This window comes from Danaus plexippus, assembly GCF_018135715.1.
Source record: "Danaus plexippus chromosome 16 unlocalized genomic scaffold, MEX_DaPlex mxdp_23, whole genome shotgun sequence".
In the NCBI taxonomy this organism is placed as follows: Eukaryota; Metazoa; Arthropoda; class Insecta; order Lepidoptera; family Nymphalidae; genus Danaus; species Danaus plexippus.
Window position 1 is genome coordinate 1306576 of NW_026869851.1, and position 15763 is coordinate 1322338.

Consider the following 15763-nt stretch of genomic DNA (forward strand, 5'->3'; position numbering starts at 1 on the left):
TATAAAAATCTAAGTTTAAAATTTTCAGAACCTACAACATACATCTAAACAAAAATACAATAAAACCTACTTACTTAGTTTCGTACAATTTCCCATTTTCATTTATTTGAACTTTAACTATTCCTCCTTAAATTCTATCCTTTAAATATATAAGATTTTATCATTTCAAATCTATGCGATCGTTTGATTTTTAAAAGTATACCGTAAGTAACAGAAACATATCGAATAACTCTTAACAGATATTTAATTATTGTAATTAAAAACTCGCAGACGTCTGATAAATCAGACATTACCGTTAGCAAATCTCGAAAAACAACTTATTTCGTTAAAATATTTGAATATTTCAATAACTTACGCTTTACACATTAATACTATTTACATAGATTATAAAGAATTGTCATTAATCAATGTCCTGCACAGTTAATATATCATAATTTTTTACTCTATTTATTGTGTAATACTTATAAACTCAAAGGAGCTTACATAGAAATGACTTATGAAATAAAAAAAATTCTCGTGTTAGTCGGTGGCATTCACAGCGACCCTTGTTTTTATAACATACATCAAAAATATTTTTATTACATAAAATAACAATACGTAGGTACATAATTTACCTTATCATAAATTTTTTGTCTATTATATTACTTATCACATCTCGTTTAAACCCTTTACAAATGAATTTAAAAACTGAGAATCTTTCCTAATTAAAGCCTTCAGACCGGTCTCATTTAAATATGTAAACAGTCGGATCGTCACGACTTTTCAACTTTCTAACTTGAATTCCGTGATAGACCGATCAAGAATAATAGTTATTAAAAATTTCTTGTTTTAATTGAGTTGATAGCACGTCTCATTTTATATCAAAGCGATTTTCTACAAGAGAGCTATCCATGGTTTACAACCTTTAACCTATTCGTCACGGGAAAATCTATCAATGTCATCACTAGCACTCTCTCCACGAATTTGCTTCTCAACATTTATCATTCATAAATTGTCACTAACGAAGGCATGCTATCAGTGACGATAAAGGCCACTACTAAGGGTAAAACAGTATCTTACTATCAAAGACTATTAAAATAAAGTTATCTTAAAAATATAAATACCTCATATAATATAAAAGATATTTTACATTTTTACTTTAGGTAGAACAAAATTAAAAATTGTTTTTCCTTAATAGATTCCTGTAATTATAATAGTTGGAACCGCTTATGTACACAATTTCAAATTAATCAATTGAACGGTTTCTCCTGTAACTTCTTAGTTAGGCAATAACCAGACGTAATTAACAGTTCAACGTTACAAAAACAACAAACTTATGTGTTTCTTTAATAACACTGAATGTTTCCTTTGATTTAAAAATATTTTAGTAAAATAAATAAATGATTATCATTTAGGTATATTTAACTGAAAGAAAGGTGGGTTAAAACTTTTTTCAATTCTGTTTTAATATCGTATTCCTAATAAAATAAAAATAAATTTAATAAATTCAAAAAAAAATTTACAGAAACCATAGACAAAGTCTACTTTATTTAGGACACTATTATTCATAACATTTTTTTAAACGATTTTGCCTTTCCATTTCAAGACTATTATTCATAGTAGAAAAAAAAATATTACTTATATATAGTAGCAGTGCTGACTGCTGATTAACGCGTTAATCGTGCCTTACCGTCAAATTTACAAACACGTCTCTTTCAAATTATACGCTAATCGAGTATAATGATACACGCGACTTGAAAAGATGGATTGAATGACCGGTTAATATTTCCATATGTATTATTCATGAGGAGCCCTCAATATGTTTTGATGAAAAATCTTAATGTGTTTTGATGAAAAATCTTAACAAAAATAAACTTACCCGGATAAAATTTATAAAATTCCATATAAAAATAGTAACGTATATATTTCACTAGCACTTTAATATCCATAACAATTAATTTGACAAAAAGAAACAAAACAAAAAAAAAATCTGTTATTGCAATATCGCGAATTTCTCAACGTGCGCTGGTTGCGATGCGCATGCGCCGTTTGAAACGCTCTGCGCATGCGCGCCTTCAAGTGTGAACTGTTTTAGCGTTACATATTAATATTATGGTATTTTACGAAAGTTATAGTTTACTGGAATCTTCAATTGTTGCGGTCGTGATAACGGTGACGGCATTTTATTTACAATTTAATACAATTTGGTTATTGACATCGTTGGTTAAAGATTTTGTGGTAAAATAGATCCAACCAATATTAATAATATCAGATGTTTTTGAAATAGATTCATTTAGTCAAAATTATGTATACAGGGAAAATATTTTACATGTTATTACTATTATAAAAAAAAACATCACATTCTTATTCTTTTATTCCCGTATATTTTACACTTCCGACTTGATAAACGACTCTCCTTTTTTGATACCATAATGTTAAGTTTTATCTATATTCTATTGTGATGGCGAATATATTTTGTCAAAAAACACCTTGACAGAGGATGACGTGCAATAATTTTGAAAATGAATAATCTAAACTATTGAAGCCTGTTTATTTTAACTTTCGTTTTTACTATATACGAAAAAAAAAATGTTGAATTATTTTTCATAATACCTTTTCCATTGTTAACTATTCTAGCAATTTCTATATAAGCTTTTAAACATTATAAGTAGGTAATGCTTGTTCGTATGTTCGGAGTTTATCTCGCAATATTAAATCACTTAAAAGTGGTTTTCGTTACCTGATTTATGTCAAATTACGTAGAAGTACACTTTGAAGTTAAAATTCATGTGATCTTTCTAAATCTAAAATTCGGGTATCGAGAAAACAGCGACCTATTTATTTTTTGTATATTCCTTCGTAAAAAAAAGCAATAAAATATCGGAAGAAATAAGAAGAGAATTCACGACATAATAACTTCGCTCTATATTTTATACGGTTGAAGATTAAAATCGAAGACTAGTTAGTTTTATGCTCTCCCAAGTAATGGATTGATTTAATATACAATGTATAAATTGAATTTATATTTTCAAATTTTATTTGGACCCATTAAAAACATTTTTAAAAGGACATAAAAAGAAAAAAACAACAATTATTTTCTAATTAATGATGTCTAAGTAAATATCTACAGTTGTGACTCAGTTCAGCTTAACATCCGCTGTAAAAACTTGTCATAAAACATAATGTTAAAAAAAACACTAATTAGTGATTGGATCGTTATGATTTCGGGTCAACTTTACATGAACCCCAATACTGTACGGATGCTTTTACATTAACGAGTCATAAGGTTAGTTTATTCAACTGAAGTAGCAGGTCAAAATATTAAGGTGAAAACGATATTCTGAAACTCAAAGCGTTGTTGTGATTAATTCCAACATTCATGTGTACAAACATCCCACCACTAAGGTATACACTGCCGGCCAAAAGTTTGAGAGTACTTACACCGAAATAGGAAAGAAATAAAACTCAAAATACACGGTAAGAGGTATAATCATTAATTTAAATCTATAAATACCTTAAGAAGATATAAAAAATAAATATCAAACTTTTTTATTAGGAATGATTTTTAATCAAAATCTTGCACTTTTTGTTCTTTTAGTCTCGACATATAAGCTAAAAAATTGTAAGATATTCTTGCAACATTCCTGTAAAGCCTTTAACAAATCTCCTTTCATGGAAGGGCAACAACTGCAAACATTTCCATTAGGTAGACTGACCACAAAATGTCCATTGAGCTGAAATCCGAACTTTCAGAGGACAACGTTATTTTGTATAAGATTCTTAAGATTTCCTGTACAATTTTTTTTACTTTTTCATAATCTCTTTGAATCGTATGAACTCTCTGGTTCCGTGAACTGGTGAAGAAACCCTAGACACAATGAAACCACCACTATGCTTGGTTTTTGGCACAACATCATTCAATTTATCATCGTCCTTTTCTGAGCCCTACGTCCAACAAAAATTCATTGTTTTAAACCTAATACTTCTGATTTGGGTTTATGTGTCAGAAAAAAAGGTCTTCAGTCTCGCATCAATTCGAAACGTTGGGTTCCGTCCTTCATAGTGGTTTACAAGGAGCGACACGACCGAATAACTTAATATCTCCCAATCGTCTTTATACTATAAAGATTGGTTTAGATTGGCATTTGTTCATTTTTAGTCGCATTTCTGGTGTTGTAATGTGTCTATCCAGCTAGTTGGTGCCAACGTATTTTAAATACTTCTTTATATTTATACTTTTGAAATAGTTTATTAATAATAACGACTTTTACAAGTGGTCCCAAACTATAAAACCGTATTGTATACTAGGAACGCAAGTTAGGTAGTGAATAAAAAATAGGAATACTATAATTATGCATCGTGATTTGATGTAAAATTTTGTAGTGTTTTATTAAAGAAATGCACATATTTTATTCTCAGTTGAGCTTCTAAATTCACGTAAATATGAAAAAAAAAAGACAAATGATTTTCTAACTACAAAACGCTGAGAATGGGCCCTCAAAAACTCGCAGTAGTTATAATGTTAATCTTGTATTATAATTAGTTAATTGGTATATATATATATATATATATATATATATATATATATATATATTTACATATGTATTTTAAAATTCTATTATCAATTATTTTGATATTTCATGCAAAAAATAAAAAATAAACACTAAATTTTTTTTCTCTGTTGTCAACAGTGACATTACTCAGTTTAATGTAATGTACTTTCATGATCTTATCTGAAAACCTGCATAGGTTTTGATGAAGTTAGGAAACAGAAAATTGGCCTTGAGTTTTACACAATGGTTTTTTTGTATTATTTTGATTTATAAGTATTTTTTTATGTGGCAAACCTGAATTTAACACATTAATTATATTTAATCTCAAGATAATAAGGTTCTAATGTGACGGATGACAAGTTGTAAGGGTGTTAATCAAATAAAGTTAAATAAAAGACAAAATATAATTAAAATGGAATTTATTGATCATAACTAACAAACTAATCTATATGATATATATCTCCCAGCTGTTTCCGATGATCTTATAATTTTGACGACCTGAAACAAAAAGCGTCTTCAGCGTTTTCACATACATATTCAATATATGATATTTTTTAAATACACTGCCACTTCAGGTGGCTATGTGATAATTTTGGACGGAACCTACATATGTGGATAAAATTATTTTTTTATAATAATCTTAATATAAACGATCCGTTTGCTTGAAATGACATGAATATCGCCCAAGCAGCATCACAATCATATATCGTCTATAGTTGACCAAACTAAATCTTAGATATTAAGGTGTACTACAGTTAACATGAATAAAGTTGAAAATTAGAGTTCAGGATTCTGTTCATCAATTAATATCTTTATAAAATCAGAAAAAAAAAATTTGAATTATTTCTAATGATGAATGGAAGGACAATATTTATAAACTACATATACATAATCATTATTTTATATATATATATATTTGTATACAGATGTATTATAATTTTATTCAAAATGACCGAAATGTGACATTGTTTTGTTAAGAAACAGCGGAGAGTACTTGTTTGTAATATGCTGTAGTACCCTAATATTGTTATATTATATTTACTTAACCGACCTGTCCTCTCTTCAGACCAAAATATCTCGCCACTGGATCCCCTGCCTGTATTCTCATTAACATGTTCTCTTTTAATTTACTGAGAAGTGTTTAAGGAAATATTATTACAAAAGATATCTAATTTTTTACTAATGTTTTCATTTAATTTCGAAAATAGCAAATATTTATTTAACTTAGATGAAAAACTAAAGGAATATTAAAAAAAAAAAATCTTTATGGACTAATAAATTTCTGAAAAGTTTTTTAAAATATAAAGGCAAATTTTATTAAATAAGAACCCCCTAAACAATAATTGTAATATAAAACTGGCTTACAAATGAAAAAAAAGTGCATTGGAGTAGGTCGATCCGCTTGAGACCTATGATGGCACACAACATTCACCCGCAGACATCAACAAGAAACTAATAAAACCCCTCATTTTCCATTAAATACGTACATACAAAAATGAAAGAAAATTATAAACAATTATTTAAAAAGGATACTATCTAGCCAATAACTCTTGCTTCTCATCAGGTGTCAATACAATATGTTCTGGGACCAATTCATGTTCTGTTATATTGATTAAAAGCTCGGATTCCAGGAAATGTTCCAAAATATACTTCGGAGCCATATCCACTAGAGACTGTTTCGCAGATGGCGTCATTCCTGTAAAAATTACAAGATAATATAAATGTTTTGGCAAAATTTTCTTTATGGAAGACTGAAACAGTGTTTTAGTAGCCATTATGAATATATTTTCCTATGAAAATTAAAATAAAAAATTACTGCCACATTATATAAGTATGATTATAATTGTCAAATACTTTTTTAACACAATAAAGTTTTATTTAAACAATAAAATTTATACCTGCTTGAACAACTACAATCGCTCTATGTATGTTCTCTTCCTGCATTCTTGTACAGTAAGTTTTGATAGTTTTGATACCAATTTTAGCTTCATCCGGAAAGAACACAAACATTTGATCTGTTGGATCATCGTTGTGGGCTACAAGCACTATAAGATCACTTCTCGCTGGGCGCTTGTCACTAAAACATATATGAATTTTTTTTTTTTAAATAACATTATCATTAAGTTATGGCAGATTGCGAAATAAAAAAAAAATTATAAGGTATTAGGTTAGTGTATAAAAGACTTTTTTATATAACATCACATTATATTGCATATGTGATATGATTATGTATTTCAAAAATCATAATTTTTGTAAAATAGTGTTACTTGAGTTCTAATAATTTACAAGTAATAATAGGTTATGTATTATTCATTAATATTCTGTTAGGTTTATCATTCTATTGTTTCATTAAAACAGTAGTTTTGCTATATAATGAATATATTTATTTTTATATTTTCTGATTTTTCTAATTAGTATTAAAAATAAAAAATTTAATTATGAAAAAGTTTACATATTTATAACATGACATTAGAAATGACAGATTCAAAATGTCAAATACAAAATTATCAGAATAGTATTACAAGTTTCATTAAAAATTTTCATTTACATAATTAACATGCAAGTCTTAGATGAGAAAATAAAAAAAAATATAGTTGAAAGGAATTTATCACAGACAACAAAGTTACATGTGGGTAAGGTTTTAATATATCAAGATGATTTTATATTGATCTTTAATAACTTGGAAGTTTTTGAAGCAAAAAAAAATAATTGAATAGAAATGTAATTGTGGGAATATATAAATATAGAAAATTTTAAATAGTTAGCTAGGAATTTGTAAGGGTAAAAATATATACAAACCTTGGTTTATCACCAAATTGTTCTTTAAACTGGTCTAATGTTTGATCCAATTCATCCTGAGTGACCAAATAGCCACGGTCATGACATAACTAAAAAAAGTGACAATTACACAAGTAGAAGTCTTCTAAGATATGATTTAATTGTGTTATCAAAACAGTAATTAAAAATTGTTTATCTAGGAAATTACAATGATTTATAGCGACGAATTTTCTCCGTGTTCTATGAATTCACTGTGCGGGTGCCGGGTCCATCAATTATAAATTTTAAGATAAGCATGAGGTATAAAAGTGTTATAAAGGCCTTGCAAGGAGAACTGCTCACTACATTTTCATATTTTAATATTTATTATGTCAGGTAGTCCGAAAGCTGGACCGTTTAAGTTAGCACATTGTGTTAAAATAATTACGATTAGAGGAATAATCTTTTAAAAAATTCTATATGTGCAAAACTTGATGATAACTATCTATTTAATCTATTAAAGTGCAATATAATATTTCATAAAAAGGCCATTAAGTTTAAGTAAAAAAAGTTAAGGATTATTTAATATACATAACCTCTTGTTTACCTGCATGACAGTTTTGCGAATACGCCACAGTTTATAAGTTTCCGCGTCGTCATCCATCTTAAATAATTCTTAAACTGTGTTCTTTATAAATTGTAATCTATTAAAATCAAGCTTTTTATTAAAAAAATAAAGTTTATTTGAGATCTTCAAATAATAACAACAGAATGTCATACGTCAACCAACGAAGCTATTATTGACATATGCATAGCCTTAAGCCTGAGACAAGTATTGCCATAGGAGTGTATAGAAATCAAATCATGTATTTCTAGCTGTTCAATAATGAGGAGTAAGAAGATTATGTTTTTTCCAAGAAAATGATTTAAAATAATCATCAATTTCTATTATTTGAGTTTACATTACAATTTAATATACCAGCACATTACTTTCGTTTTTTATTATTGTATTTTTTTATCTACCGTGTACAATGAACTATTATTTATCTGTACATGTGACTTTTCCAATTTCTTCATTAATCTGAAAGTTTTTAATAATTCTAAAACCTAATTTATTAGATGTAAGATAAAGTTGAAGATTTTTGAATTTTTATTAAAAACCATGGCTGGTATTAAAGGTGAGAAAACTTTTAGTATAACAAAATCATGTTGGGCTTTTTTTGGTCGTATGAGTCATAACGTGTTATATTTACAAACAGTATTATTTTAGTTTTTTTGAGTTTAACTAATAATTGTTATCAATAATTGTTCTTATTTTACATGTACTCCTCATGGAATGCTTACAGGGTAAGTAATAATTTTATTAATGCTTGAAAAGGGAAAATAAACTTAAAATCAATACAATATTGTGATATAATTAATTGCATTAATGGGTTTAAACGTACTTTTTCTTCCCAATAGTTATTATATACTATCTTTTCTTTGCACCTTTTCTCTAATACGTAATTGCTGTTATTTTACATAAAAGTAAAGCCATCTAGATTTTTAATTTAAATATATCGAAATACATTATTATATGGATAATATTATAAAATTATTGTTGGGGTAGTAATAAAATTACTTGATAGACGTTTTAATGATATGGAATGGATGTTGACCAATTTTATTCGATATTTTCAGTTTGGTGTCCCTGGCCTTTGCTGGGTCTATTGGAATGACATTTGTCATACTAGCCTGTGCCTTACCACAGTATAAGTAAGTGGAATTATCCTGAATACTAAAAGAATATTCTAGCGTTTTTTGGTTACATAATAACAGGTATTAAATAGTTTGTCAGCCATTATATGACACTATGAGGGTACCTTAATAAATATTATGATTAATTGTTAACACACTAAGATAAATTTAAATAATTTTAAATTCTTTGTTTTCATATACCTTTGTTCCATTCTCTTTTTATAATAGTAACCTATATAATTTTATTGAAAGTAATGTTAATATGCAAACTCTCAATATAAATTTATTTATTATAATTTTTAAAATACTGACTCAGAAAGAGTCTCTATAGTTGTGTGACCCAATTATTCAAACAAGGTTCATTAAGGTGTCATTTTTTTTAATGAATTAATATATGTTATAACTTGTCTGTGAAAAGTAAAAAAAAAAAACATTTATTCAGCAACAAAAACAAATAGCTGATAGTAGATATTAATACTTATCATATCTTTAAGTTCAATAAACCTTTTTTATTGTTGTATATACAATACTATAATTTTATTTCCAATAAACTTGAATATTAGCTTTGTATCAATAGATACTTCCTAATAACATAATAAAAGCAATGCTCTGACGACATTTATTTATAATCCATATATAGTTTTTACGACTTATGCAGTAAATTATTAAAAAAATTTAAGTCATTGTTAAATTAATTCCTATAAGAAGAGCTTATCTCACCTTGTATGAAATGGTATGGGACAGGCCTCTTAGTGTTCTTTACATTTGTTAGTAAAGATATTATGTAACATTTATTTTTAAATCATATTTGTTGCACAATTCAAATGTTTATGATTTATGTTTGAACAAAATTTATATATATATATAAATTGATAAAAAAGAAATACTTGGTAAATTTTCATTTAAAGATATATATATTTCCATTCAAATCATCAGAGACTTCTAAATGTATATTATGTTAATAAAATTTCATCATAACAATAACCCAGTGTATGTGTCTATAAGAGAAATGTAAATAAAAATTTTCTTTAAAGAAAACAGTAAAAAATATATATATCAGTGTTCTCATTAATAATTTAAATAAGTTATCAACATACTAGCTGTTCGTCAGCATAAAGAAAAAACATAACACACTGAAAAAACTTTTAAGGGTGTTAATGTTTAATTTTAGGATTTGGATAAAATGTAGGCTAAGTTACTCCTTGTTAAATTTGCTACCTACCACTAAAAGTCCCGTCAAAATCGGTCCAGCCATTTCAGAGATTAGCTGCAACAAACAGACAAACATTGTGAACAATGTTATTATGGTATATGTATATATACTCATGTGCATGTAACAAAAAACTATTTTAATATTACCAAAAGACACTCAAATTTTATTTATATGTATATATTAAAAGTATATAAATTGCAGGTATTGGTGGCCGTTCTTTGTGGTTCTTTTCTATGTGCTATGTCCCATACCAACAATGATTGCAAGACGTCACACCGACAGCGCCGGTGGTACAAATTCACCATGTATGGAAACAGCTATTTTTATAACCATGGGGATCCTTGTCAGTTCATTTGCCCTGCCGATAGTGCTGGCTAGAACTGGCGCGGTGAGTTATAAAAAATAATATAAAATATTTGACTGAAAAGTCAGCAGAATATAATATTATAGAGATGACAAATGACTTCCATAAATAATCATGAAAAAAACCTTTAAAACCAAACTGAAACAAGCTAGAATTAACTATTAAAACATTATTATGGAAATTGAATAATATCAGATATTTCCTTTATCTTATCTGTTGAATAGGACCAAAACACTTAGACATAAGTTTTTATAATTAAACTTAAACCTGGGATATGTAATTTTAATCTCAATGTATATGATTGAATAATAAATAGCTCGATTGTTCTAACTGTCTCAAATATAGGAACAAAAACTGTTTTAACTTGACACCATCATATAGTTTTCTCCATACCTATATATATATATGTGATTTTAATTCATTTTCCAGATCATGTGGGGTGCTTGTTACCTGACCTTGGCCGGGAATGTTATTGTTTATTTGACTATTTTAGGTTTCTTCACAATCTTTGATATGGATGATTCGGACTATGCGATGTGGTGAGAGATCTAAATATTGTCTGTGACAATAATGAGAACGATCTATGTATAAGTAATGTTGTGGTTATGTCCACCCGTACGTAATTAAGTCTGATATATTGATACTGATATTTTTTATTGAAATTATTGTGTTTTGATTATATGAACGGTTTATGTTTTGCTTTCATTGTTCCGAGTCGGATATGTAGACTGGCATCATATATGTAATCTTTAAATAGTTAAATTATGTCGTCTTTATTTAAGTCTATACTAACTCACTGGCTGGTTTTAGAATACTTAATTAAGTGTAAAAGAAATATAAAGGTATATTTGTATTTTTTTACATGTGTAGATGGTTCATTCTATTAACATAAATAATATATTAATTTATAACTACAATACTGTTTTCATCTTACTATAGCTAAGTACATATTCAAATGCAAAACAATAATTATCTCAATTAATAATCATTATTTAAAATTTATATTAGAAAAATTATAGCATATGTTCATTATTCCTTTTTGAACTGGTAAAAATACATAAAAGCATTGTTTTTTTTAAAGATGACAATATTTTCAATACAATGCATGTATGTCCCGTCGCTGATGTATAAGATTTGTGTGTACTTTCTCATATAGATCACATGAAAGTAGGATCATTTAAACAATATGTTTTTGCCATCCTTATATATTTGATTGAATTCCAATTTCAAAATTGCGACAAATAAAGCGTGCTTTTCACACACTTACTGAAATTTTTGTTATTTTTTAATTATAGAAATGTTGACTGCTGAAATGTTTATTTGTAACTTTCATCCACGTGAAAGTACAAAAATTATGCTATTATTTTGAAAGTATATGATTAAAATTTGGATAAATATATTTTTTTTGTCACTGAAAATAGTAAAATTTGACACCAATATTGCTAACATGGTACATAGTTACATTCCTGCGATGTATAGTGTAAATAATATGTTAAATTTAGTAATACCGGTCACAATAAAATGTCACTACCTGCTTTATGGACTCTTTTATTTTTATGCCTTTTAGATATCAATTGGTTCAATACTAAAAATATTTGTACAATATTATTATAGATGAATCTACTTTTTGATCCGAAATACTAATTACTTGTCCATTTCATTTTATTTTATTTTTCAATAAAATATTTTTTTTTGAGATAATTTATTTAACAGTACCTATTTAAAAAATAAAAATAGTTCTTTAAGAACTTGAGCTTGAATAAGTCGCCAGAGGATTTAAGGACAAAACACTAGTCAAAAGGTAAAACGACATGGTTCGATGATTTTTAAAGAAAAACAATACCAACTTATAATTCTTTTAGCGGACTGACGATTACACACGGAGGGAATTTTTTTAATGTAAATACTAGTTTTTGCCCGCGACTTCGTCTGCTTTCGTTTCAGAATTAGAAATGTATAGCTGACCGGGCGAACTCTATTCCTCCTTAAAGACGGTAGATAAGAAAATTTTGAATTTGATCAACTTTTTTTTTCTTTTACAATCGGATGAAAAGTATCCTGTGTCCTTTCCTTTGCCCTAGGCTATCTTTCCTCCAATTTCCAGCCAAACCCGTACAGCCGTTCTGGATTTATAAATAGCGTAACTAACACGACTTTCTTTTATATATAAAAGATATATTTAAATGTATTTGTACATTAAAATTAGCTTTTACTAAATTATATTTTAAGAAAAGCGTGAGTTGTTATTGTATTATGAAATATGAATGAAAGGTGTTTTGTTAAGTTTTTATTTCTCCTGAATTTTTACTGTAAATATTATGAACGGAACGTGGTGTGACTCACAAACTGCATCTGACATCTTAACGTGTTTGACATTTTCATGTTGTTCTCCCACGTCAAAACTGTGAGAGTTTGCCGCACCCATATAAATATTTTATATATCTGAAGTAAATAGTATTTTATAAAAATGGATAATAATTTACCAGCTTGTGTTATAGATGTGGGAACTGGGTACACAAAATTAGGTTTCGCTGGTAACAAGGAACCACAGTTTATCATCCCGTCAGCCATAGCGATAAAAGAAACTGCTAAAGTTGGTGATCAAAGTACTAGACGTATGACTAAGGCAGTGGAGGATTTAGATTTTTTCATCGGCGATGAAGCTTTCGAAGCGACGGGATATTCAGTGAAATATCCCGTTCGTCACGGTCTAGTGGAGGACTGGGATCTTATGGAAAGGTACATTGAACAATGTATCTTTAAATATTTGCGTGCCGAACCCGAAGATCATCATTTTTTGATTACCGAACCTCCATTAAACACACCGGAAAACCGAGAATATTTGGCTGAGATAATGTTTGAGTCATTCAATGTTCCGGGATTGTATATCGCTGTCCAAGCCGTTCTCGCTCTTGCTGCTTCATGGAAGTCGCGTACATCCGCGGGACGTACGTTTACCGGAATTGTCGTGGACAGTGGTGATGGTGTAACACACATTGTGCCTGTAGCTGAAGGTTATGTTATTGGATCCTGTATCAAGCATATCCCCATAGCTGGGAGGAATATCACTTCATTTATCCAATCACTCCTACGAGAACGTGAAGTAGGAATTCCTCCTGAGCAAAGTTTAGAGACTGCAAAGGCAATTAAGGAGAGATACAGTTATATTTGCCCAGATATTGCTAAGGAATTTGCTAAATATGATTCAGATCCCGGAAAATGGATGAAAAAGTATACTGGTATAAATGCAATCACTAAAAACCCATTTTCAGTTGATGTTGGTTATGAAAGATTTCTAGGTCCTGAAATTTTCTTCCATCCCGAGTTTTCTAATGCTGATTTTACTGTACCTTTAAATGAAATGGTCGATGAAGTAATACAAAGTTGTCCAATTGATGTCCGTAGAGGATTATATGGTAATATTGTTCTGTCCGGTGGTTCAACTATGTTTAGAGACTTTGGCAGGAGACTTCAGCGAGACATCAAGCGTACAGTGGATGCTAGGTTAAAACTATCAACTATGTTGTCCGAGGGGCGTATAACGCCAAAGCCGATTGATGTCCAAGTCATTTCTCACAACATGCAAAGATATGCAGTGTGGTTTGGTGGAAGTATGTTGGGTTCAACACCAGAATTCTATCAAGTATGCCACACAAAGCAGGCATACATGGAGTATGGTCCTAGTATTTGCCGGCACAATCCAGTTTTTGGAACCATGACATAATTTTTTTCCATATTATCATCAGTATTGGAAATATACAGTTATTTTGAATTGACTTATTCAAATAATACATAAGTCTATAACTTTGTAATGAGTAGGCAATTATATAGCACTTAATAATTATGATTCTGTGCATCAATAATTTTTTTTTTCTTTAATTTTGTATACTATTACTAAATAGGCTGAACATTTATTATTTGTGGCTGGACATTGTATATTAATAAGCATTTAAATAAATTGCATTCCAGCATTATACCAAATAAAAACTTTTTAAATTACACATGATTTTATTTTTAGAACATTGCACATATTTAGCATTTGTCGGGGAAATGAAAATCTTAAGAAGCGAGTGGGGTTTTTGTATAGCTTTTTCGCTAAACCCATTATAACTATAATGCTTTCTTATAAGAAATCATAATGTTATACGTACATAATGTATAAAATTGATAATTAATATTGGTCTATCAAATTTCAGTTAAAATATTCAATTCTATTTCACAGATTATGATAATTTATAAAAAATAAATAAAGATATCTTACAATCAGTGTCTTAAAACATCTAGCCATATTAATGTTTTACAAATTGGTCATACTAATAATCAAGTATTCAGAACATTTCTGAATTCTTTTATTTTAATTTTTCTCCATTTTAGTCACGTAATAATGTATTTCATTAGGTGTTAGATTTAGAGCTGAGTTTATTAGTTTAATAAAGTTGAATGATTTAGTTAATGTATAGAGTACATTGTTACTATTTTAATATAAATGATTAGAAAACTTACAAAAATATTCACTTTTAAAGAAAAATTACGTGATCCAACTGAACAACTGTGTCTCAACCAGGTATTTTAATAGGCTTATTACATTAATTTTAACAAAAAAATTGGTCACTATTATGGGTTTACTGGTAGTTGGGTGGGACAATTTAATTTTACCGTTCAGTATTACAAACACATAATTAATATGAGAATAAATACTTTCTGTTTTATTTTTATCTGGAGCACAAAACATTTTTCAATGTGTGGTGGTAATGGAATGTTTATAAATAAAATACCAACATGTGTTTATATTATAGCCCTAAACTTGTGTTTCTACTTTGTAATTTTTAAGTGAATTTTTTTTTGTATTGCTTAATTCTTAACTGTTCGTGTAAACTATCCTATGTCGCATTAGATTTCGTCACGGAGTAAAGGCTAAGTGTGAAAAGCGTGTTCCAATGTAGGTATCCAAAGCCACTATGGAAGCACCAGAAATAACATTGGATCACATCAACTGTCCGTGAAGCATTTATACTCTCACTCATTAACAGTAAAAACTTGACAAAATATATATCCACTTCCTTTCTTGTGTCTGAAAACTGAAAACATCGCATTAATATTGCTCAGAAGTGAACATTACATTTTGTGCCAATAGATGGCGTTACTTGTGATGTTTAGAGT

At 28.4% G+C, this 15763-nt stretch overlaps 4 protein-coding genes across 4 annotated transcripts in view; 2 read left to right on the forward strand and 2 right to left on the reverse strand.

The window, feature by feature from the left end:
- The window catches only part of LOC116771831 (uncharacterized), a 35218-nt gene extending 33157 nt beyond the window's left edge, over window positions 1-2061 (reverse strand). The window contains 1 exon segment of the mRNA XM_032663811.2: window positions 1859-2061. The gene's annotated coding sequence lies outside the window, so the exon portion shown is untranslated.
- A 2873-nt stretch (window positions 2062-4934) lies between these two features.
- LOC116771891 (DNA-directed RNA polymerases I, II, and III subunit RPABC1) lies at window positions 4935-8061 on the reverse strand. Its single transcript, XM_032663882.2, has 6 exons — window positions 7897-8061; window positions 7332-7420; window positions 6431-6609; window positions 6066-6228; window positions 5584-5662; window positions 4935-5030 (listed from the first exon to the last, which is right to left on the reverse strand). Exons 1-6 carry the CDS (start codon window positions 7951-7953, stop codon window positions 4965-4967), a joined length of 633 nt encoding a protein of 210 aa, XP_032519773.1. The 5' UTR covers window positions 7954-8061; the 3' UTR covers window positions 4935-4964.
- Window positions 8062-8499: 438 nt separating this feature from the next.
- LOC116771892 (leptin receptor gene-related protein) lies at window positions 8500-12142 on the forward strand. Its single transcript, XM_032663886.2, has 4 exons — window positions 8500-8636; window positions 8970-9044; window positions 10441-10627; window positions 11033-12142. Exons 1-4 carry the CDS (start codon window positions 8626-8628, stop codon window positions 11144-11146), a joined length of 387 nt encoding a protein of 128 aa, XP_032519777.1. The 5' UTR covers window positions 8500-8625; the 3' UTR covers window positions 11147-12142.
- Window positions 12143-12969: 827 nt separating this feature from the next.
- Window positions 12970-14602, forward strand: LOC116771914 (actin-related protein 3). The gene has a single exon (XM_032663914.2). It carries the CDS (start codon window positions 13071-13073, stop codon window positions 14325-14327), a length of 1257 nt encoding a protein of 418 aa, XP_032519805.1. The 5' UTR covers window positions 12970-13070; the 3' UTR covers window positions 14328-14602.
- Window positions 14603-15763: the final 1161 nt, after the last annotated feature.

Bases quoted from the DNA above. Each gene is read 5' to 3' on its own strand.
- LOC116771914 (XM_032663914.2), top strand. From the start codon at position 13,071: ATGGATAATAATTTACCAGCTTGTGTTATAGATGTGGGAACTGGGTAC.
- LOC116771891 (XM_032663882.2), bottom strand. From the start codon at position 7,953: ATGGATGACGACGCGGAAACTTATAAACTGTGGCGTATTCGCAAAACT. The intron at 6,229-6,430 runs GTATAAATTTTA...TAATTTTTACAG, and splicing joins GATTGTAGTTGTTCAAGCAG to GAATGACGCCATCTGCGAAA. The intron at 5,031-5,583 runs GTCGGTTAAGTA...TTTTTGTTTCAG, and splicing joins TTGGTCTGAAGAGAGGACAG to GTCGTCAAAATTATAAGATC.
- LOC116771892 (XM_032663886.2), top strand. The intron at 9,045-10,440 runs GTAAGTGGAATT...TATAAATTGCAG, and splicing joins TGTGCCTTACCACAGTATAA to GTATTGGTGGCCGTTCTTTG. The intron at 10,628-11,032 runs GTGAGTTATAAA...TTCATTTTCCAG, and splicing joins TGCTGGCTAGAACTGGCGCG to ATCATGTGGGGTGCTTGTTA.